This window comes from Puma concolor, chromosome C1 (genome assembly GCF_028749965.1).
Source record: "Puma concolor isolate L17-30 chromosome C1, mPumCon1.1.hap2, whole genome shotgun sequence".
Lineage (NCBI taxonomy): Eukaryota > Metazoa > Chordata > Mammalia > Carnivora > Felidae > Puma > Puma concolor.
Window position 1 is genome coordinate 35,910,100 of NC_141674.1, and position 22,234 is coordinate 35,932,333.

Below are 22,234 nucleotides of genomic sequence, written 5' to 3' on the forward strand. Positions count from 1 at the left end.
TCAGCTCTTAGGAATTTGTTGGGGGGAGTTTTGTTCCAGAAAGCCTAGCTACCCTAACCTAGTGATCTTTCTTTTCCCAAAACCAATGGTCTGAAGCTGAACACTCAATTATTAAATGCTGTAGGCTGTTCTTTAGTTATTTCCCAACAGACTATAAGTACCTCTAGGTCAGAAACTGTCCTTTTCTAATATTTCTTCACCCATGGTGCCAGGCATAAAAGACGCTCATGTAGGTGTGGGGGAAATATATACATAGATAACTCATCGGGATGTTTCTCCACCTTGGAAGAAATGATGCTTTCTCAGTAGGAAGCAAAGATTTGGTTCTGGCTGCACGCTCAAGGTGAGAGAAGGCTATCAACCTAAGGCAGTATCTTGATATACAACCCTACCCATTTACCTAGAATAAGTACAGTTTTCTTAGTCTTGATTTTCTAAAAAACAAAGGGATAAGATGACACCTTCCAGGTCCTAACCCTTACAAGTGCCAATAAAGATAAAGGACTCCTCATAACTAGGCCTCAGTTGGTCACTGGATTCCACTCGCCAGTCTTTTTTTTTTTTTTATTTTTTTTTATTTTTTTTTTTTATTTTTGGGACAGAGAGAGACAGAGCATGAACGGGGGAGGGGCAGAGAGAGAGGGAGACACAGAATCGGAAACAGGCTCCAGGCTCTGAGCCATCAGCCCAGAGCCTGACACGGGGCTCGAACTCAAGGACCGCGAGATCGTGACCTGGCTGAAGTCGGACGCTTAACTGACTGCGCCACCCAGGCGCCCCAACCACTTGCCAGTCTTAATGCTGCTTCAGTAACAGTGTAGCTGACTACAAATGGCCCTGCCATACCCAGGGGCCCTACACTCACCTCCCCAAAGCTGTTTTCTCTGTAGTAGTTTATAAACCAATGGCCAGGGCCCCTCAGGGGTAGTACTGCTGTTTGGAACCCCAGAACCACTGTAGTGAAAGGTAGCCAGCGACTTACTTCTCTAGGCCTTATTGGCTCTGAGAGTACAGCTTGCTTGTGTTCCTTTGCAAACTTTCTCTGATAACAAGCTTTGTTACCCCTCATGACAGAAGGGGTACAGGAGTATGTATATGCATGTCTGTGTATGTGCACGTGTAGATGTTGAGGGTGGAGAATTAAATGACAGCTATTCTTGGACAAGTACAAACTCCTCTAAACCTCCGTAGAAGACTAAATCGCTCTTGCAGAGAAACCATATTAGATGATTTACAGTTCCCACATCAATGATCAAACAGTACTATTTATATAAGCCTTGTTATGGTGGTGTCCTGGGCCACTTGGCCCTGAGATGCCTGCCTTGTAGCATGGCCAACATCCTCTAAAAGCAACTCTTTTCTAACCTGGTCACATAGCAATTTGGACAGTAAGAGACTAGCTGATGCCAAAGAACTGGCAGAATGGCAGAAACTCAATCACACAGATAGAAAATGGGTCAGTACGTTATGGCCCTCAAAACCTGCACTCAAATGACAAAACCAGTGAACTTCTGTTCTCAGTTAAGAGCTACTTCCTGGAGGCCATGAGAGAGAACACTAAGACATAGGTTCCCAATTTGCCTTGACTGCTGTCTCTCCTATAGGGCAAGAATCTCTTAACCCTCCTCATGCCAACTGCTCCTGCAACATACATTCAGATTGAAGTAAAGCATTAAGGTTCTTAAGTGTTGCCTGGCTCAACATTCAACACTCAATCCTGCTGAAAGATTGGTTTTCTAAGGACAGCTATACTATATATGTATACTAATATACAGAGTAGTAAGTTGTATTCTCTGTGATTGAATGTTAAATCTGTAAGAGATCTCCATTATTTCAAAGTTCATTAATAATTGGTTTTTTTAATACTGCTTTCTTGGTAATGGAAGACAATGTCTCAAAGAGTTGTGCAAGAAAAGCCTTCATACCTTAGATGTGAGGTCCCGATGAAAAATGCCTTTGAAATGAAGGTAGCTGAGGCCCACTGCTATGTCATAGGCCAGTTTCACCCTCACAGTCCAGGGCAAATGCAGGTTACTGTCTAGTAATTGTTCCAGGTTTCCAGAGTTGATATACTGCAAAATAGAATGGAAAACCCAGCCACCATTTGTCAGGAATGTTTAGGCTGGTGTTGAAACCGTTAGAGAATAAACACCTAGAAGATAGAGACTCCAGGTTTTTAATTTTTTTTTTTTCTTAAGTTAGTGAGGGTTTATTCTGCATCCAAGCACTACGGTAGGTGCTACACACAAAGACCCTTTCCTTTGAAGAGATCACAATCTATTCAGGGGTACAAACTATATCATGTGGTAAATGCTAAAATATAGCTTTGTACAGGTACAACAGCACTATGAGTGGATAAAGTTACAAAACCAATCTCGGCATGTCAAAGGAAGCTATACAGAGGAAATAAGGAGTTAAAAAGATGACCTGGGGAATCAGGAAAAAAAGATACTACACACAGAAGGAGCAACATATGCAAAGTTATAGGTTAAACACATGGTGCATTCAGGAAACTAATTTACTCAATATGGCCAGAGTGCATGAATAGTAGAAACAGGTGAGGCCAATATGTTTTGCTAAGATATATGGACTTTATCCTTCTATTGGGAACAAAATAAGCCTTTTAAGCAGAAGAGGGAAATGTTCATATTTGCTTTTTATTTTATTATTATTATTATTATTAATAATGTTTCTTTATTTTTAAGACAGAGAGAGACAGACCCTAAGCAGGGGAGGGGCAGAGAGAGAGGGAGACACAGAATCCGAAGCTGGCTCCAGGCTCCAAGCTGTCAGCACAGAGCCTGACGTGGTGCTCAAACTCATGGACCATGACATCATGACCTGAGCCTAAGTTGGATGCTTAACTGACTGAGCCACCCAGGTTCCCCTATTTTTTTTTATTACTTTTTAAAAAGTTTATTGGGGCGCCTGGGTGGCGCAGTCGGTTGAGCGTCCGACTTCAGCCAGGTCACGATCTCGCGGTCCGTGAGTTCGAGCCCCGCGTCAGGCTCTGGGCTGATGGCTCGGAGCCTGGAGCCTGTTTCCGATTCTGTGTCTCCCTCTCTCTCTGCCCCTCCCCCGTTCATGCTCTGTCTCTCTCTGTCCCAAAAATAAATAAATGTTGAAAAAAAAATTAAAAAAAAAAAAGTTTATTTATTTATTTTTAGAGAGAGAGAGAGAGCACGAATGGGATAGGAGGAAGAGAGGAAGGGAAAGAGAATTCCAAGCAGGCTCTGCATGGTCAGCACAGAGCCCAGCATGGGGCTCCGTCTCACAAATGATGAGATCATGACCTGCGCCAAATGCTCAACTGAATGTGGCACCCAGGTGCCCCCATTTTCTTTTTAAAGAAAAGATTATTTAAGCAATGGTATGATCGGTGGGTTAGATGGAGAATATGGAGAAGGATAAATAGGCAATTATTACAATAATCCTGATGAAAGAAGGGTGCCTCAGTTAAGGCAATAGTGGAAGTATTGGAATAGAGCAAGATTCAAGATATATTTTTAAATGGAAGAGTCAAACAAACAAACAAACAAACAAACAAACAACTTGACTACCTGGATGGGGGGATGAGGGCAACAAAAAGCTCTAGGTTGATCCTAGGTTATTGGTCCCTGGATGCCATTATTAAATATCCACAAAATAGAAGGACAGGTTTTTAGAAGAAGCAAGGTTAAAAGATAATGAGTTTAGCTAGGAGATGTTGAGTTTAAGGGCTTGTGGGACAGCCGAGGTGAAGATGTCCTATAGAGAATCAGCTTAAAGTTTAGGAACAAAGTCTGAGCTAGAGACTAACATTTAAAAGATAGTAACATTGAGCTGAAGTAGTCATGATGCCAAGGGATGTATGAAATTGTCCAGGGGTTAACATATAAAGTGCAAATTAACAGAATCTTAAGGAATGGTAACGTTTAAAGGAGCAGGCAGAGGAAGTAGAACCAAGGAAGAATGTTACCACAGAAGCCAAAGAAGGAGAACATTCCAAGGTGGAAATGACCAAAAGTATCAAATGCCATAAATATCAAGTTATGTGAGCATAAAAAGTGTCCACTGAACTTGCAACTGAGAAGTAATTGGCAACTATGGCCGGAGCAGTTAGTTAAGACCAGAGTTAAGACCAAAGGGAACGGAGGAGTGAGTAGGAAGATAAGGCTGTGGAGAAACTATATGACGATGTACTCTTTCAATCAAGTTGGCTGTTCGTCATTTCTACATACCCATGAGGGGCTGCTTTGCATTTTTCTTTTTTTAAAGAACAAATAAACCTTTTTATAAAGAGATTCTAATAATAGAAACAATAACAATAACAATGAAACAACAATGGCAACAGTTAATATTTATTTATATAGTGTTTACTTTGTACCAAGCACTAGTCTAAGAACTTTACATTAATTATCTCATTTAATCTGCACGTAACCCTATGAGTTAAGTGTATTATTATTCTCGTTTTATAAAAGGCATTTAGAGGTTAAGATCTAGGGTTCAAACCCAGACAGTCTGGCCCACAGTCAATGTTCTTTACCACTACATTACATTAGAGTTAGAAGCCACAGCATCTGAGTCAAAGAGCCTCATACAGAACAGGAGCTCAATTTTTTTTTCCAATTAGGTAATGAATTTATTCAAACCTTACATGATATATTATCTCCCTTCAAGAGAGAAAGAGGGAAAATTCCTCTAAACCTAAAATTAAGCTCTTAATATCTATTTTTTTTTGGGGGGGGGATACTGAATTTTCAAAAGACTAGGGAACCTAATGGGTTAGCAGGCAAGAGATCTGAATTTTAGTCCAATTCTGCCTCTTAACAACTATTTACCTTTGGACAAATCAACTAATGAGGCTATCCTTCAGTTTTCCCCTGTATAAAATAGATATGATAATTCCTGATCCATATAACTCACAATGTTATTATGAGGATCTAATATAAATACATGAAAGTGCTTAGAAAAAAATGTAAGTGCCATATAATCTGAGATTTTATGATGTAGTAACATAAGCACCAAAAAGAGCCAGCTGGGGGCAGTAGGATGCAACACTTTAGATCCTTGGATGCGGTGGATCAGGTTGGCTCAGGCAGAAAGAAAGGCTAAAAATATACCTAACTTCTCAAAAGGGAAACTTGTCAGTCTGCTTACTTCTGCTTCATAACCCATCTTGGAAATCTCAAAATGAGGCATAATGACAGCATTAGAATAGCACCTTTAATCTCTTCACTCTAGTTGAATCTGTCCACAGTTCACAATTGAGGAGCCCATTTGTTAAAAAGAAAGTGAATTTGCAAACTCCAAGCAACATGGAGACAATGAAGTGGACATCTAATCACACAAATTTCTTCAGTTCTGAGAGTCAAAACAGTCTGAAAAGATGGTGGTTCACTTCTTTGATATGGTGACAATGTGACATGGAAAGCCTGACTTCAGGAGCCACTGAGGTTTCCTAATTGAGGGTCAGGCAGAAAAGACTATGATGAAAAGGCCGTATCTGCATTCTCTCTAGGCCAGGCTAAGCCAGGACCCTTGATTCTGGTTTGGAAAAACACATATTTACTCTTTTCAGCATGTCTCAGGACCTGAGAAATCCACAGACCAAGGCAGAGGGTGGAGAGCAGAAGAGAAAGGTGAGACAAGGTGAGGAATCACACCATTAGTAGGCTCTGGTTTTTTCAACCAACATGGAAGAAGCACAAACCAGGACCAGAGAAGGAAATTAAAGGGAGTTTATTGTTACAGCCTGTTCCTCTTGCCTGCTTTTGGTGAATATTTTTAGAAGGGGCTGATAGGCCTCTGGGCCTTTAGAAACCGTAACTTCACAATGTCTCAAGACCTTTGCATATGTAAGTAAAGGAAGTTCGAGATCTGCCAACAAGGAGGACTTCTAAGTTGCTACATACTCTGTGTGCCCATTAGTTGGAATGTTCACTTCCCCATAAGCAACTCCCAGTGCTGGCTCAGCTGGTGTCCTCTGAACAAATCCCTCTGTGCGAAGCAGAGGCAAAAGCAATTGCACTAGCACATTCAGTTTCTCAACACCTGCTTTGCTTTGTTTTCTTCCAGACCACTCCCTTGACCGGCTCTACAAAACAACCTAAGGCATTGGCAGTGTATTTAAATAACCTACTAGAAAGAGTTTTACACTTTTTATTGCTGTTCTTTTAAACTTTCAAGTTCAGAAAACTATAATATCAGCCAGTCAAGTGTCATAGGTACTTTGGTACCTCTTATTGACGGATCCCCAACTTTATCTACACCAAAACCTGCCTTTCCTTCTCCTGTCTAATAAAATATTATAACAGAGTTTCTACCATTTCATTTGTGTTTGATACTTGATTTCATTAAAGACTCTTCATAAAAGCGGTAAATAAATAAATGTGTGTTGGAGACTAACAATATTATGTATGCAGGAAATCATACTTCGATACCATAAAAAATCACCAATGGGTCAGATTAGTGGACACTCAGTTCTCCACTCAGGAATATCAATTAAAATTACTTGTACCTCATTTATTGAGCACTTCTCTGCCTCCTGTCACCCCCATATGACAGTAAGAACTTATCAGTTTACATCAGCATTATTTTCCCCAGTGATTAGAAGAGTGCACTCCACATAGTAAATGTGGGTATATAAAGATGAATAACAGTTTATATATACCTTAAAGATGTCCAGTGAAAGACACAGATGTAAGTAAATAATACCAATAACCCTTTAGTAGAGGTAAATACTTCAGGTATGAAAGTAGAAACTGACTCTCCTTGAGTCTGGAAAATTTCAGAGAGTGTGGTAACATCTGAGTTGGATCCTAAAAGATAGCTGGGAGTTGTGTAGGCTGAGAATATGGCTCTTCCCATGTATCCCTATAGGCTCTCATGGTACTAGTTCAGACACAGACAGACACATAAACATACCCACACAGAGAATATTCTGGAGCAGCAGTAGGCAACACTTAACCTCTCCTTAAGGTAACACTCACTACACCCAGGGCTCCTATTCCCAATTCTTGTTGATTTTAGTCAGCTATAGTAGGCTCACCCAATCATAACCATCAGAAGAATAAGACAAAAGGGTTACTTTTTTTTTAACTTTGAATTATCAATCTACTGATACCTGCAACAAACAAGCTTATCTCTAAACATTGGTTCAAAGGCATATCCAGAGGCTCTGAAGAAAATATCAACTGTAAGAACTGTTACTCCTTTTAGAAAAACCTACCCAACTGGCCTAGAGCTAGGGAACTCACCCAAGGCAGATAAATATGCTGCCATCTAACTACCACAGATCATTTGCTGCCACTTAATTAGCAGGGCTGTCCTGAGGAAGATCTATCCATCTCTTTATCCATCCACCTACACAAACACTGAAAACGTATTATATGAAAACACAAACCTAAGTGGGGCCAGTCTCTGCTCTTAGTTCACAGTCCAGTCTAGCCTAGTTCACAGTCCAGTTGAGATGATAATCAACTAAAAATTTTTTTCCACACAAGACAATAACCTCATATATCCTATACAGAAATATCATTTTAAGAGTAATGTAAAAACTGTGTGGGAAAGTCAGGAGCTGAAGCCAGGAGAATAGTTAGGAGGCTTCTGGAATCATCCAAGAGGGAAGAAGTAACAAAAGCCTGAATAGGACAATGACAGCAAGAATGGAAAGGAGGTTAATATCTGGAGACATCTTAGAGGTAGAAGCAACAGGGTTTGATGTTTAATCAAAAGCAGGGAGTAATTGAAAGAAATAAGGTATACAAAGTATGCCTAGCATAGGGCTCAGCTCATTCTCCCCACTGTCAAGATTTTATCTTCATAATCCATCTCTTGGGTTATTCCACTAGCTGTCTAACTAGTCTTCTTGTCCCTTTCTTGAACAGACTTAGCCCTCATTCCAATCCTTTTTCCATAATACACCACAAATAATCCTTCTGAAATGCCAATCTAAAGCCAATCCCTGTTAAAATTATTCAGTGATGCCCTATTTCTCTTAGGATAAAACCCACAACCCTTACTTAGCATGGCATAAGAAACCTTTCACCCCTGCTTATGAAGGTCTGATCCCTGCTTACTTGCACATTTGTGCACATTGCTGTTTTTTTTTGTTGTTGTTGTTGTTGTTTTTACCTGGAATACCCTTCCCTCACCCAGGCCTGGCTAAATCACTCATTGTCGAGGATTCAGTTCCATTTCATGGAAGCCCATATGCAGAACTAGGAATAAGAAAGACATTTTTTTGCAAAAGGAACACACAGATAAAGTGCAGAGATTGGTAGTTATTCCTTTTCTTTCTCCTGAATAAGGTATAAGTAGAGAGAGGGGATGAAACTAAAAAGTAAAGGGGCAGTACAGTATAATGGTAAATCCTACATACTACAGAGTTAGACTGCCTAGGATTGAATCTAACCTCTGACAAGCTGTGTAACCCTGGGTTGGTTATTCAATTTCTTTAACACTCATCTATAAAATGGGAATAAGAATAGTATCTAATGACAACAACAAAAAGATTAGTACCTAACCTACAGAGTTATGAAGATTCAATGAGTTGATGTGTAAAATGCTTAGAACAATACCAAAGAAAGTTCTCAGTATATGTCAGTTGTTGTCTATTGCTGTTATTATTTATTATTATAAATATACACTATTTTTAGATAAGTTCTGAAACACCACGATGAAATGTCTATAGTTAATTTGTCAGACCATGGCAGTACTAAAGGTTTATAGGTAAAGGTATACTATGATATGTTATGTGTTGAATTATGTCTCCCCAAAAGATATGCTCAAGTCCTAACCTCTGGTACCTGTGAATGTGACCTTATTGGGAAATAGGGTCTTTGCAGATAGAATTGAATAAAGATGGGGTCATACTGAAGTAGAGCAGACCCTTAGCCCAATAGGATTGGTATCTTTATAAAAAGAGGAGAAGAGACACAGACACAGGGGGAATGTTATGTAATAAGGGAGGCAAAGATGTGAATGATAAGAGTGACACATCTGTAAGCCAACAGATACCACCAGAAGCTAGGAAGAGGCAAGGAAGGATCTTACCCTAGAGCTTTCAGAGAGACAGCATGGCCCTGCCAACACTTTGATTTTGGACTTCCAACCTTCAGAATTGTAAAACTGTAAAAGAATAATTTCTGTTGTTATAAGCCACCCACATTGTGGTGCTTTTTTATGGCAGCCCTAGGAAACTAATACATGCCCAAAACTACATTTTAGAAAGATCATGCTGACAGCAGGATAGAGGAGTAACTAGAGGAAGGTCTGGAGGGTACTGCAACAGTAGAGATGAGAGGTGACCAAATGCCTGACTTAGAGTGCTATTATTATAAGCATGAGAGGGTGAGCTAGAGTTAGAATATGCAGAGACAGAATCTAAAGGATATAGCAACCGAGTGGTAAATATGAGAACTGAAGGAAAAGAGTTAAAGACAACTCAAAGATTCCAAATTTAGGTGTTCAGAGAAGCAATGGGAAGAGATCCTATAATCGTAGGTGCCGTCAGTAAGTCAGAAACATATCAGAAATCAGTATTAGTGTCAAATCAGTATCGGCTAAATCAGTGACTTGTGAAACCTCTGTTCTTTGGATGAGCCCTCTACAGATGAGGGCCTGGGCCCCGACCTAGTTTTCACTGAAGCCCAACAATGCCATTGTGCTGGCCACTGTATGTCTTTTGGTCGGCTCCAAACACAAAGGCTAGCAGACATCCCATCCTGCTGGCTTGGTTTAAAGAAGAAAAGAAAGCTTTGTTACTGCCTTGGGTAATTTCAGGACAGGCATCCCAAGAGCGCCCTGTGGGAGGCTTGTGCTCCAAAAGAGGCTCCTGTTCTCAGCTCGAAGTTCCACAGCCACTACAAGCATATATCCCTACATCTGCCAAGGTCCGAGTTTGCCACTGTTCAGGAGATCCACCAGGGCTGCCTGACTGAAGCAGTCAGTAGTAATGAACTGACCCAAAGGGAAAGGGAACCTAAAAAGTATTTCAGAATATTTAAATGTTTCATTCTACCTTCATATATGCTTATCTACTGCCAGAATACTCCTCTTTCTTTTCATAGCTTTGTTCATTCTTATTTATCCTTCTAAACCTAGTTCGAATCTTTTATTTTGGAAAGCATTTCCTAATACCTCATCCTATACTTTGTGCCATTTATCCCTCTGTACATATTTCTACTATTGCTTATCACATTGTACTATAACCTTGATGGCAGGGACCAGGTCTTTCTCAACTTTGTAAGCCCAGTATCCAGTGAAGTAAAAATAAATTGTTGTATGAACAAATGAATGATTGAGTACATTGAAATAAATGGAGGCAGGTTTTAAGTTCTCTCTCATTAGAAGCCATCCCAATTCTAGTCATTAAGATCAAAAAGAAGTATGCTTTTAGAGAATTTTTCTGATAAATACCATCCAAAATAAATATTTAATAATGCCTACTATCTGGCAGACACTATGGTAGCACTGGATACAAAGTGAAATATAAAACAGTACATTTAGCTGCTCAGATATGAAATTCTGAGGATATTTTTTTATCACCCTCTTGGTAAACTCCTTAAAGTGGTCAAAATCACATGGACTTTAAAAATATAGGGGCACCTGGGTGGCGCAGTCGGTTAAGCGTCCGACTTCAGCCAGGTCACGATCTCGCGGTCCGTGAGTTCGAGCCCCGCGTCAGGCTCTGGGCTGATGGCTCGGAGCCTGGAGCCTGTTTCCGATTCTGTGTCTCCCTCTCTCTCTGCCCCTCCCCCGTTCATGCTCTGTCTCTCTCTGTCCTAAAAATAAATAAACGTTGGAAAAAAAAATTTTTTTTTAAATAAAAATATAAGTAAGATATCTTTTTGGAAATTATGGAAGATATTTCTTTTATCAGCAACTGAAAGGTAAGTAGAAGAGGCCATAAAGATATCTCCCCCTCTTCTTTCGTACTTCCCATAGACAGACACTTAGTATGACCCCATTCACTGCTTAAAGAACATGTTTGTTTAACATACCTGAAATAGTACAAGTGTTTTTCTAAGATGTAAGCTACTATAAACATCAAAATGAATGTTTCCCCACAAGATTAAAAGAAGTATGATTAATCTTTCCCCACAGATTTTTAACTCTTACAACAAATATCTCATAATCAAAATCAAATATGTTTAAATAAAGTAAACATTAGAAGATAAATCTGTAGAACAAATCTTCTCAAAGGAATAAACTAAGAAATAATAAGACTATTCTCTTTACCCTGTGAAGCTCTACTAGCAATCAATAGTTTCAGACATGATTTCAGATCGGCCCAGGGCTCCTGACCACTCCATCCAGTCTGCTTTCCTATACCCAAATATTGGTTTTATGCTTAAAATGATTCTTTTCTCCAGCTTGCCACACCAAATCTACTACAACCCTGTACTCTGCAGATGCACATAGGAATCTTTTGACATTGACCTGATGATTGGGCTCAGTCAGAGTGAACAAAGCAATCCATTAAAGAAGACACACACACCCTGTCTCCCCACCAGATCTGAGGAATAGGGACTTGACAGTGGACAAAATGAAAATAGAAACGAGAAGAAGTTAAGTTTCTAATTAAGGTGATTTATATAAAAGGAACGCCATCCTCAAATGAACCAATCATTTTTTCTACCTATTCTGCCTATATTAGCATACCACTTAGCCTCAGAATAAGGAATAAATCAAGCAAAAGTTAAAGGAAGCAAACTACAAGTTCAAATAGTATCTTCTAGTGGCAAATGGTAGGTAAAGGGATAGAAAGGGAGGAAAGATTTCTAACTTGCTATGTGGAAGACAGCTTCCCAGCCCAATAGTCCCTCCAAATGCAGACAGAAATCTCCAAAGGCTAAGAGTCAAATAGGTAACTAAATACCCTCACATTCACAAAAATTCATGATCTCTACTAGCAGTTATCAAAAGAAGGGGTGGGGAAAGAGGACCCAGCCAGTTCTGGTTTTACTGCAGAGAAAACATCTGAGGTCTGGTGTATATGTAAGTATCCACATCCTAAAACAAGAAAGGAGAGCCTTTTCTCTTCCTTGGTTTTAAACCATCTCAAATGTCAGAATGATATGCCCTCTTTAATGAGAATGTGAGAAAAATCAGATGGTTAATCTTCAGTGAATTAAGTTTATATTTATTTTACCAATTTGTTCAAAATTATCTTTCCTCTGTCAGACACTGGGACTCTCTGGGAAGCAGCTAATACTAGTCTAAGGCCAACTCTCAATTTAAGCAAAGCAGCAGACCTGGATATGATGCCACTCAGAAGGGTTTGGGGAATTCTAAATTGTAAAAAAAAATTTCTAAATGACTAAAAGCAGAGAATGAGCATAGCATTGAATTCTGAAACCCTTTCCAAATAAATTCAGAAGATCCTGACATTTCATTTCATAAGTTCATTGAAAAATAGGTTTAATACTATGCCTAGATCAGTGTCTGGTAAAGTAGGCCCTCATAAATACTTGTTGAATGAATTAATGAGTGAAGTGTCCCTAACCATCTACTATATACAGGGATTCCATCCCCATTCTCTATGAGTCTGCTCTTATCAGCTACTTCAGTCTTTAGAGCTTAAACCAGGAAAGTCTTGCCCAACTAAGGGCCTTAAGATGGGCTAAGACAAAGACTGGGTCTGGTCTTCTATAGTGAAGAGACTAGGCCGATAATAGCATTATGTTTAAAAAAAAAAAGTTCTCAGGTAATACAGGTCATATACGCACAACAGAGGGAGAAGTATTCTAGCTGTACTCTCCAAGTTTTCCACATCTCAGTAAATAACACCACCACCACCTACCTAGAAACTGTGACCATTTCATTTCTCATTCTCATTCTTCAAAAAACAAATTTTTTTTTAATGTTTACTTATTTTTGAGAGAGAGACAGACCAAGCATGAGCAGGGGAGGGGCAGAGAGAGCGGAGACATAGAATCTGAAGCAGGCTCCAGGCTCTGAGCTGTCAGCACAGAGCTGATGTGGGGCTCAAACTCATGGACTGTGAGATCATGACCTGAGCTGAAGTCTGACGCTTAACCAACTAAGCCACCCAGGCGCCCCTCTCATTCTCCTTCTTATCAAAGTCACAATCAGGATCTTGTGCTTCTATTTCCAAGACAGATCTTTAAACATTTTCATGGATATCACCCCAGTTCAAACCACCCACATCTCTCACATAATCTCTAAATTTCTCCTTCTGTTCTCCTTGCCCTTACTTTTGCCCCTCAACAATCTATTCTCCCTAGAGTAGCCAAATTACTATTTTTAAAATGCAAATTGTATCATTTACTTTCCTATCTAAAATCTTTCAATGGCTTCCTGCTGTATTTAAAATAAATTTCAGGGGCGCCTGGGTGGCGCAGTCGGTTAAGCGTCCGACTTCAGCCAGGTCACCATCTCGCGGTCTGTGAGTTCGAGCCCCGCGTCAGGCTCTGGGCTGATGGCTCGGAGCCTGGAGCCTGTTTCCGATTCTGTGTCTCCCTCTCTCTCTGCCCCTCCCCCGTTCATGCTCTGTCTCTCTCTGTCCCAAAAATAAAATTAAAAACGTTGAAAAAAAAATAAATAAATTTCAAAATCCTTACCATGCCCTAAGGCCTTGCATGATCTAGTCTCTATTTCCCAAAATGTTAATGTTCTTCTATCTGATCTTCATGAATGCCTCCTTACCTTTTAGGTGTTCTCAGAAAAGGATTTTGATGACCTTATGTACAGGATAAGTTAGTCAATATCAGAATATATACATTACACTGTCCTTATTTATCTCACTTGCCATGATGGATAGAACATTTTTTCACAAGTGCATACTCATAGGGAAAACAATGCTCAAGGCTACAAAATAACAATATGACAGAATGGATCTGAAAGGCAATCCATTCTATCCCCACATTATACATTTTCCTACTATAACATCCTTGTAAGTGGCCAAAGCAACCCATATTAGCTTCGTCAAGAGAAACAGGTAAAAAGAGTAAGTAAGAACCACACTAAACACAACTGTCCTCCTAACTGTGGTGCCCTCTGGCTAACACTCTAGCCTCCCAGCATCTAACAACATTGTCTTTAGCTTTCCTAGTGACAATTCCTGAAGAAGCCCAACTAATTCTTCTAACCCAACTCCTACCTCTTCAATGACCTGTTACCTATTTCTTGCTAGTAGTAAACAAAACAGAAAAGGTCCCAGTCCTCATGGAAGTAATATAGGGGAAAGAGAGGGACAATAAACAAACATTCATATAAATGAAGAATTATAAGATGTACTACAATGAAAAAGGAAAGAATGCTATCAAAGAAAATAAGAAGCCAACTCACAGTCTGGATGTGGGAGGTCAATTAGAAAAAGCCACTCTAGCGAAGTGAAAATTTAAACTATGACTTAAAAATTGAGTTAAGTAGGTAAAAAGTGGGAGAATTGCTTTCCAAATATTATTTAATCTAATTCTCAGTTTCTTCTTACATAAAATAACAGTAATAGTGGCTATATCTCAGAGGGTTGTCATAAGGATGAAAAAAGAAAATACATGTAACACAACATTCAAGAAATATTAACTATTTCTTTAATGAGTACATCTGATTTTATAATCAGAAAAAAGCTTATTTTTAAATGTCATAAATAAAGGGTCCTTGATACTGCCAACTACAATAAATTATTGGTTTAAAAAGATGAAATATTTTCTTATCCAAAATTTTAGCTAACTTATCAGGTAATATGTCTATTGTTTTATTTGTATTTCTAAAAGTCCAGTGCTCAATTCTGTTCTTTCTGGGTGTACCAGAAATACATGTTTGACTGACTAGTTAATCTGAATGGAAAATAAATTGTTGAACAAATTAGTTACAGAGTCAAAGGATAACTATGCAAGAGGTCTTATAATTTATAATTAATCAATGCAAAAGCATTCGCAAGGCAAGAGCTTATGCATATAAGCTCTAAAATACATTTTAAAAATCTATTAAAAAAATTTTTTAGGAGGCGCCTGGGTGGCTCAGTTAAGCATCTGACTTCGGCTCAGGTCATGATCTCACATATCCAATGAACTCAAGCCCCACTTCTGGTGAGTCCCACTTATCTCTCTCTCTCTGCCCCTCACTTACTTGCACTCTCTCTGTCTCTGTCTTTCTCTCTCTCTCTCTCAAAAAAAAAGTAAATAAATGAAAAAAAATTGTTAATGTTTATTTAATGTTTACTGACTTTTTATGTTTATTAATGAGAGAGTGCATGCAGGCATGGGAGGGGCAGAGAGAGAGGGGAACAGAGTATCCAAAGCTCTGCACCAACAGCAGGGAGCCCGATGCGGGACATGAACCCACATACCATGAGATCATGACCTGAGTGGAATGCTTAACCTACTGAGTCACCCAGGCACCCCTAAATAAAATAATTTTTTAAGTTTATTTATTTTGAGAGAGAGAGAGAGAGAGAGAGAGAGAGTGTGTGTGTGTGTGTGTGCGCACATGTGCAGGCATGCACACGCTAAATGGGGAGGGACAGAAAGAGAGAACCTAAGCAGGCTCTGCAAAGTCAGCTCTGAGCTGGTGCAGATGTGGGGCTTGAACTCACAAACCTGAGAAATCATGACCTGAGCCAAAATCAAGAGTCTGATGCTTAACCAAATGAGCCACCCAGGTTCCCTTAAAAGAAATTTTTAAAAGAAAATTCACCTCTACTTCACTTTTTAAATGGCATAAAACATGCTTCCTTTTCCCCCATTCAATCAGTCAGTATCTATAGTGTCTTTTAATACGAGGTACTGCTGGGAAATCACAGATATGCAGATGAGTAAAATACTATCCCTATAATAACCAGCAACTAATTTGTTTTATGAAGCACTTTCATCTCATTTGAACCTTGCAACACCCTGAAACATTCTTGTTATCTTTTTTTTTTTTTAATAAACAAGGAAATCAAGCCTAGAGAATTTAAATAATTTGCCTATGGTTACTCAACTAGTAATAGTGGGGCCTGACATTTTATCTGAGCATTTTGACCCCAAAGCCTGGGTTCCTTCTACTCTGGAAGCTTACATTTACATAGAGAAACCAAAGCAAAAATAACTTCAATACATGGCAGAATGTGTAATAGGAGAGGTACATACACAGACACAGACATACAGACAAACACAAAAACTATTCAGGAGAAGAAGATCAATGGAGGGGAACATTATGACCAAATTTGGCGAGGAGAGGGGAGCAAGCACTGGCAAAGAAAGAATCAGAAAAGGTTTTATGGAGAAATAAGTGGACTTTGAGCCAAGTCCTGAAGGGAGAGAAGATTTCTATACAGGATAAAGGGGAAGAGTACATCCTAGGATGAAGAAATATGAATAAGGAGGCAAAAAAAAAAAAAAAAAAAACACAGACCGTGTTTAGTAAACACATGAAAACCAGTTTGTTTGAATAACAAAGTATTCATTAAAGAAGAGGAGACCTAGCAGAAAAAAGGCAAGATGATGTTAGAGCACAGAGGACTACAATACCAAGCTAAGAGTTTATCCTGAATTCCATGTTTTAACCCTAGCTGTATATCAGAATAACCTATGAACTTATTTTTTTATATATAAAGTTTATTTATTTAGTTAGGGAGAGAGTACACGAGCCGGGCAGGGGAAGAGAGAGAGGAGAGATAGAGAATACCAAGCAGGTTCTGCACTGTCAGTGCAGAGCCCAATGCAGGACTCAAACAAAACTGCAAGATCATGATCTGAAGTGAAACCAAGAGTCAGACGCTTAACTGACTGAACCACCCAGGCACCCCCTATGGAGTATATTAATTTATTTTTAAATACAGGTGCCTAGGCCTCCGCCAAGACTTTAATTCAGTGGGTCTTGTGTGAGGTTCTGGCATCTGCACTTTCTAAAAAGCTCCTAAGCAATTCTGGTAAGCAACTAAGGTTATAAAACTACACTGTAGGGGCATCAGGGTGGCTCAGTTAAGCATCTGACTGTTGGTTTTGGCTGGGGTCATGATCTCACATTTCGTGGGTTCAAGCTCCATGTTGGGCTCTGCACTGATAATGTGGAACCTGGTTGGGATTCTCTCTCTCTCTCTCTCTCTCTCTCTCTCTCTCTGCCCTCTCTCCTCTCTCTCAAAAATAAATAAATAAAAATTTAAAAAAACTATACTGTAATCAATGAAGAAATCACTGAAGGTTTTGAGCCAGAAAATGCCACTGATTATTCATTTATTCATTCAATCAACAAATATGATAAGCAGCTATCATTTGTCAGGCACTATGCTAGGAATCCACTGGTATCAGTGTAAACAAAATGGTCCTTGCCATTAAGGAATTTATAATCTACAAATGCAAACAGTGAATAAAAATCAATGATAAGTATTATTGTAATATGGAAGCATATAGGAGAGATACCTAACATTATGAGATCAGAAAAGACTTCTGAGAGAAAATAATATATGTAAGCTGGATTCTGAAGGTTAAGTAGGAGTTGGCTAGGCCAATGGGAGATGGAGAGGTTGTGTTATAGGCAGAGGGAAGAACTAGTACAGAGGATCAGAGGTGGAAAGGGTCATGTCCCATTTGTGGAACTGAGAGAGGTTAATAACTGTGGTGCATAACTGAGACAGGAGCAAAGAGGTCAGAGAAGTGAGCAGTGAGGCCACACAGACAAGCAGAAGTAGGATTAGATGTTTTGACTTGACCCTGAGGGCAATGAAGAGCTATAGAAGGGTTTATGCAGGGAGAAACAAAATTAGATTTGTATTAAACATGGTGTTTATGTCCATCAAATGGATGAATGGGTAAGTAAAATGTGGTATACATTTACAATGGAATATTTTTCATCCTTAAAAAGGAAGAAAATCCCATCACACGTTACAACATTGATGAACCTTTAGGACATTATGCTAAGTGAAATAAGCCCGTCACAAAAAGACAAATGCCATATGAGTCCACTTCTATGAGGTACCTGGAGCAGTCAAAATCACAGAAACAGAAAGTAGAAGATGAAAAAGATCTGGAGATCTGTTGCACAATAATGTAAACATATTTAATACTATTGAACTGTACGCTTAAAAATGGCTAAGATGGTTAAAAAACAGATTTGTATTTTAGAAGGACCACTCGGCTGGCAACATGGACAGTATGGATTTTAGGTGAGGAAGAAGACTGATAGACTAGTCAGGTTACTGCGAGATGATGGCAGAGGAACTGGTGTAAAGTGAATGGATTCAAGATAGTAAGAAGATAAAGTGGACAGGACATTGTGATTGATAAGACATAGAAAATGGGAAAGGTCAGGGATGAAGGAAAAGAGAACTCTCAGCTAAGATAGTAGAAAAGCTAAGCGCTATATTAACACATATATTACAAGTCATTACTTAAACATTTATGAAGCAGCTACTTGTGCCATGCACCAGAAGGCTTTAGGCAATTGTTCTGCCACCTTCATAGACCAGCTTCTCTTTTTCGAAGTTCAGCTAAACTGGCTTTTGACACAAAGTGTCTGCTTAGTAATTATTTGTTGAGTAGAAAATAAATATAATCAAAAATAAATAAATAAATAAGCAAACAAACGTAAGCAATTACTACAGGAAAGTGAAATGTGCTAAAATGAGCATGTTGAGGATAGAAATGCTTATGATTCACTTTGGAAATTGTTGATCTAAGAATTTACTATATAGGCAAATAATGGTGACCGTGATAGCAAGAAAAGACCAACATAAAGAACAAGTAAACATAGAAAATGCAGATAGTGGGGGCGCCTGGGTGGCTCAGTCCGTTAAGACTGCGACTTCAGCTCAGGTCATGATCTCACAGTACTTGAGTTCGAGCCCCATGTAGGGCTCTATGCTGACAGCTGGGAGCCTGGAGCCTGCTTCAGATTCTGTGTCTCCCTCTCTCTCTGCCCCTCCCCCACTCATGCTCTGTCTCTCTCTCTCTCTCTCTCTCTCTCTGTCAAAAAATAAACATTAAAAAAAAATTTTTTTTAAAAGAAAGTGCAGATAGTGATGATGTTTCAGGTGTAGGAATGCTGAAATGGAGTACCAGGAATGTATGAGAGGTATATTGGGAAACCACCCTCCTTCCACTGTCTTCATTCTTGCTACAGTATCCAAAGTAGGAACAGCTCTCAAGTGCCTACATAGACCCACCTGTGAATGATACCACTTATCAAATTAAGAAAAGTACACTTGTCAAAACTTCTGTTAAAAACTGGTTTAGCCTAAACTCAAAAAGAGCTCTATGAATTCAGTTGCCACACTAGTCTCACAGTCATGGAGAGGATCAGGAGAAAGATTAGCTAGAAATCCCCTAAAGCACTTTTCTAAATCCTCCAGCTATCTTATCACTACCAACACTGAGAAAAGATTCATCAAATGGATGGCCAAAACAACCTTGAAAGAGGCAAACGTCTTTGTGCAAACAGACTAACTGCTGAAAATCCAAGTGTTGGGAAGCAGTATTCATTCATTCATCCATCTATCCATTTGCTCAACTAGTATTTATTGCATGCCTTTATGTGCCAGTTGCTAACGATTCAGTAGTGAATAAAATAACCAAACCCAAGGAGCTTAAAGTCTGGTAAACACAGGATTACAGTGAGCCAGAACTTGATTCAAATTCCAGCTCCACTACTCAGCTAAAGAGATCTTAAATTCTCTGCCCTCCTCTCTCTCTCCCCCCTCCCCCGTCTCTCTCTATAGATAGATAGATAGATAGATAGATAGATAGATAGATAGATATGGATAGATAGATATCTATTATATATAATAGATATTATATATCTATTATAGATATATATATTATAGATATATATATCTATATATATAGATATATATCTATATAGATATCTATATATATAGATATATATCTATATATCTATTATATATCTAATATATATAATAGGTATTATATATAATAGATATCTATCCATAGATATCCATAGATAGATATCTATTATATATAATAGATATATATGGTAAAAAAAAAAAACGGGGTGCTTGGCTGACTCAGTCAGTGGAGCACACAACTCTTGATCATGGGGTCATGAGTTTGAGGCCCATGTTGGGTGTAGAGAAAAGAAAAAAAAAAGAAAAGGAGAGGAGAGGAGAAAGAAAGACAACTTAATTAATAATATTTTCATTATTATTACCCAAGAAGTAAGTAATACAACAGTTGAAAAATGCCTCCTTCCAAATCAGTGGAATGTTTTCTAGTGAAAAAGCTAATAAACAGGAACTGAACAAGTAAGGTATCACTCAGAGTACTCCTTGGAATCCCTGTGCTCTATATAGTTATCTCCACTTGGATGTCCAATAAATATTTCAAACTCAATCTATTCAAAACTGACATCTCAGGGTGCCTGGGTGGCTCAGTCAGTTAAGCATCCAGCTCTTGACTTCAGCTCAGGTCATAATCTCATGGTTAGTGGGTTCAAGCCCCACATCAGATTCTGCACTAACAGTACGGAGCTGGCTTGGGATTCTGTCTCCCTCTCTCTCTGCCTCTCCCCTGCTAACTCTTCTCTATATCTCAAAAATAAATAAAAATAAACTTAAAAAAAAAAAAAAAACCTGACCTCTCAGTCATCTTCCATCTTGTATCCTATAGTCTTCCCCATCTCCATTAATAGAAACTCTATCCAAAGTTTTTGTTTTTGTTCTGACCAAAAATCTAAGAGCTATCCTTGAGTCCCTTTATCTTCTCACAGCCCATACCCAACGCATCAGGAAAGCCTCGTTTACTCTCAAAATAGATCCAGAATCAACAGAAGCACAGCTACTGCTACAACTACAACTCTGGTCCAAGTTACCATCATCTCTCACCCTTTCTGCATAGTCTTTATTTCTTGTACAGGCTCTATTGCAATTGTCACTTAACTAGTCTTCCTGCTTTCACCCTTGCCTCCTTTTCAGTCTATTCACCTCACAGTAGCCAGAGTGATCTTTTTAAAAGATAAGTCACATAATGTCATACCTCTACTCAAAAACCCCAAAGACTTCACAATTCCTGAGTAAAAGCTGAAGTTCTTACAATGGTCTATAAGACCATGTGATCTGATCCCACATTTCCTCTCTGACTCTCTGAAAAGTATCTACTATACTTTTCACTTTCTCCTCTGCAGCCATATCACCTTCCTTGGAGTTCTTCAACCATACCAGGCACATTTCTGCCTCCATGTCTTTGCCCTTGTTGTTCCCACTTCCTAGAACACTCTTTCCCCAGATGTTCATGTAGCTAATTCCCTTAATTCCTTAATTTTTGTTTCTTCTGTGAGACCTCCCCTGTCCATATAGTGAAACTGCAAACACACCCACAGCACTTAAACCATATATATTCCAATTTGTTTTCCTGTTTAGTCTAACTCCTCTACCCACCCCCTGCTGATTACAATATAAATTCCATGAGGGAAAAGATTATTTTTTGTTCATTATTACATTCCCAATACCTGGAATAGTGCTAGATACATAGTAGGAGCCCAATAAACATTTTTAGAATGAGTAAATGAGCCAGAAACAAGTTAGCAAGTCAGGGGAAAACTACCTTAAGAATAAAGTAAACTAAATGAACTCTTCTATTATTTGTGGGTTAGACTGCCAACCTGAAATTCTTGTTTTTCAAATGTCATAGGGAGTTACCAAAAATAAGGGCAGAAAACATGAGCCACAATTTATTTAGAGATTTTTTATTACTAAATGACCAAACCAAAAAACTTTAATAAAAGTTACCTTTTTCAAAAGTAAAGATGCCAACACGTATTTACAGAAATGCTTTTAGCTATTTTTGCAAGTATAAATGAAATAAACTTCTGGTTATGAAAGAACTTGAGATGTGGCATTTCATACTATTTGTGACCTTGGGCTCTTTCCACTGGGGCTAATTCAGCTTTCTCAGAGTTGGGTCTACACTAAACAACCTACTCTAAACACATCCTAAACATATACTATGAGCCTAGTCACACAAAGCATTATCATTGACCCTATTTAGGAGACTGAGGTCCATTAGAGAGCCTGGGATTTGACATAACTTGGAAAGTGGGAGGGAGAAGAGATATAAGGGCATCCCAGGTCCTAGAAGGCACATCTAAGGCCAGCAGGTGTAGAAGACAGCAGAAGACCCACCTAACTAAAGGGAGAGCTATGTATTCTGAAATAAAATAGTCTAGAATGCTACACAGAAGTTTTAAAACAGAAGCATCACATTATCAAAGTATGCCTAATGGATTATTTGAGTACTGATATGCCAAACTGAAGCAAAGAAAGACTAGAGACAGGAAAAACAGCCACAAAGTC

General features: G+C 38.8%; 1 protein-coding gene and 1 long non-coding RNA gene across 4 annotated transcripts in view; one reads left to right on the plus strand and one right to left on the minus strand.

Moving 5' to 3' along the window:
• TESK2 (testis associated actin remodelling kinase 2) overlaps positions 1-22,234 on the minus strand; it is a 132,965-nt gene that overhangs the window by 11,491 nt on the left and 99,240 nt on the right. For 2 of the 3 annotated variants that reach the window (XM_025934968.2, XM_086716804.1), the window contains one exon: positions 1,926-2,072. The exons of the other annotated variant lie outside the window; for it this stretch is intronic. In XM_025934968.2, the coding sequence (XP_025790753.1) occupies positions 1,926-2,072 (147 nt within the window). The remainder of the gene's footprint in view (positions 1-1,925; positions 2,073-22,234) is intronic. 3 annotated transcript variants of the gene reach the window in all.
• Positions 3,172-6,304, plus strand: LOC147577983 (uncharacterized). Its single transcript, XR_015254671.1, has 2 exons — positions 3,172-5,631; positions 6,058-6,304. It is a non-coding gene; the product is annotated as an uncharacterized LOC147577983 (long non-coding RNA).